Genomic DNA, 2603 nt, shown 5'->3' with positions numbered 1-2603 from the left:
TGATCAGCACAGATTTTCTGCAAGGCAGGTGTGCATTAGTTAGGGCTAAGGCAGGTTTCTTCACAGTTGCTCATGAATCTTATGCCAATAGCAGGTTTTAGCAGAAGAAGGGTTACTGTACCTTCTTCCCCATTTACCATTTTTACAAGTTACACTGAATTTCTAAGTACACCAGGGTCTCTCTCACTGGCTGACCTGAGCTGAGGACAAAGGGCGGGGCCGGCCTGGCTGTGCTGTACTGTGACACATGTGTGACATGGGGGACATGTCACAATGGGGGCAGCTGTAAAAGGCCCCAGCAGGTAACACTGGCCCTGTATTGCTTGGGCAAGCGGTGAGTGCACACGTGGTGGGGAGGTCGGGCTGGGGACAAGGGCTGGCACAGAAAGGCTGTGCCTGGGGCTGGGTTTTCCCCCTTCATGCAGGGACAACTCCTGATGGGAGAGCCTTGGGCAGGGCACTGTGCTGCTGCTAATGCTGCTCCTGGGACAGAGGGACAGGCCTCGCTGCTTGCCAGCTGCGGGGCCTTGTTGTTCCTGCCCCCAGAGCCCTGGCATTGGTGTCCCTGCCATCCCCAGTGCCAGCTGCCTCTCTCCCAGCACCACTCAAAGCCTTCTCTCCATTCTCCTGCAGACCATGGATTCCTGGGTCCTGTGGTTCTTGCTCTTGCAAGGTGTTCTCCAGTACCCACAGCCCGTGGGTGATGGTTTTGATGAGGCTACTCGTCTACAAATGGAAGCACGTGCCAAGCTCCAGGAAGAGGTGAAGATGCGGCTGGAGCAGGAGTTGGAGCAGCTGGTCCTGACGCAGGGTGTCTGGGGCTGGGAAGACCTGCTCTGCTCTGCCTTACAGCCCTGGCAGCTCTGGGCTATTGCTGGGCTCCTGCTTGTACCCTTGGTCCTGTGGAATATGTGGAGGAAAAGGAGCATGAGGAGAGAGGTTCCTCAAGAAGAAAACAACGGTGGAAATGAAGAGGATGTCAGAAATGTGGGTGAAAACGAAGGAGGTGCTGGAAATGAAGACATCGGTGTGGGAAATGCAGGAGAAGAGGGAGATGAAGACAATGTTGTGCATGGGGAGGAAGACATGAATGATGATGTCAATGCCCAGGAAGGCAACAATGCTGCTGCAAACGAAGATGGTGATTCTGGAAATGAATCTGATGAGGATGATCTTGCCGATAACATTGGAAGAATGGTAATGGAGCGCATCCAGTGGCCTGTGCAGGACCTGCCGAGAGGATGCCTCACGACAAGTCACCTCATGGAAAGTTTTGCAATTTACTTTCGGCGCGTCTTGTCCGACAGCTTCTACCCAGTCCTGCAAGAAGCCATTGGGGTGGGCAGTGAATTTGAAGGTTGGAGTCCCCGTGAACAGGATGCTGTGTACCAGGTGCTGGTACCCATGACTCCTCCCCGAGGGCACAGCTTCCACCTGGAGCTGGACACTGCAGGGCAGAGGCAAGTGCGGAATTTCCGGGTGCGCGTGCAGCAGGAGTGCACCTGTGGCAGTGCACAGCAGGGTAAGAACATGCTGTGCTTCCTGCACCACCCCGAGGAGGAGCTGAGCAGGAATCAGGATCCCAGCCTCCTTGACACGCTCTGCACCGACTCCTACCTCGACGTGCACAAAACTAGCCGATGGTTCTACCAGCTGGTGAGAGCAGTCTGGCCGGCTTTGCACCAGTCCCACAACTGGCATTTAGTGCCGCTGCCCTCCAGGCGCTCCTGCCAATTCAAGGTGACCGACGGCAGAGGAAGCATCCGCATTGAGATGCTCTTTGGGGTGCGGCAGGGAGACTCAGACATATTTGTAAGCAGTGAGCCCAGAGAAGCCTACACCTCAAGCACCATCTGGCCAGAGAGCTACGCCGTGGCAGAGGTTAAATTCTTTCACTACATCGCCTTCCGGGCCCCACATGACAGCCTGCACCTGAAATGCCTGCAGTTCTTCACCTGTCTGCAGCTGGGCTTAGGCTTCTCCACATACACCATCAAGACCATTGTCATGCACCTCCTGAGCGTTGTTCCTGTGTCCAAGTGGCGCAGGAGACATTTTGTGAGGCGACTGCTGGACATCAGCGAGGGCCTTCGTGCATGTGTGCAAGCGAGACGCCTCAACCACTTCATTTTGGGCAACCGGAGGCTTCCTGAGGTGATCAATTTGCCTGCAGAGATCCTAACGGCCAGCTTGTGCAACCTCTTCCATGACCTGGAGAGGGATCCCGTTGCCTACTCCCAGGCTATGAGTCAGTACACGGATCTGTACTGGTGGCTCAAACGGATCATTAACAATGAAGAGTGAAAGAGGTTCTCCTGCAATGAGCGGTGCTTGTGGGGCTCACACCTGGAGTCTGAGAACAACCTGCCAGTCCATGGGGGAAGAGGCCAGAATGTGGGTTAGAGAGGGAAGGGCAAATGCAGCGTAGCAGGACTGTGTCAGCAGCAGCAGCAGCAAGAGCAGAGTCATGTCAACATTCTCCCCAGCACTGCATCCAGACATGATCAATCTGGCTACAAAGACCAAGGAGCGTGCAAGAGGAAATTCTGTTATTCCTTTTTTTGCTCTCTGGGCTCTGTGTGGAGAATCTGCAGCCCGGCGAG

At 55.0% G+C, this 2603-nt stretch overlaps 1 protein-coding gene across 1 annotated transcript; it reads left to right on the top strand.

Moving 5' to 3' along the window:
* Positions 1-636: 636 nt before the first annotated feature.
* Positions 637-2304, top strand: LOC122149389 (inositol 1,4,5-trisphosphate receptor-interacting protein-like 1). The gene has a single exon (XM_042779207.1). The coding sequence runs from the start codon at positions 637-639 to the stop codon at positions 2302-2304; it is 1668 nt and encodes a 555-aa protein (XP_042635141.1).
* Positions 2305-2603: the final 299 nt, after the last annotated feature.

Source organism: Catharus ustulatus, chromosome 4 (assembly GCF_009819885.2).
Source record: "Catharus ustulatus isolate bCatUst1 chromosome 4, bCatUst1.pri.v2, whole genome shotgun sequence".
Taxonomy (NCBI): Eukaryota; Metazoa; Chordata; class Aves; order Passeriformes; family Turdidae; genus Catharus; species Catharus ustulatus.
Note: the sequence above shows the minus strand (reverse complement) of the source record. Positions and strands in the feature narration are given on the sequence as shown.

Bases quoted from the DNA above. Each gene is read 5' to 3' on its own strand.
- LOC122149389 (XM_042779207.1), top strand. From the start codon at position 637: ATGGATTCCTGGGTCCTGTGGTTCTTGCTCTTGCAAGGTGTTCTCCAG.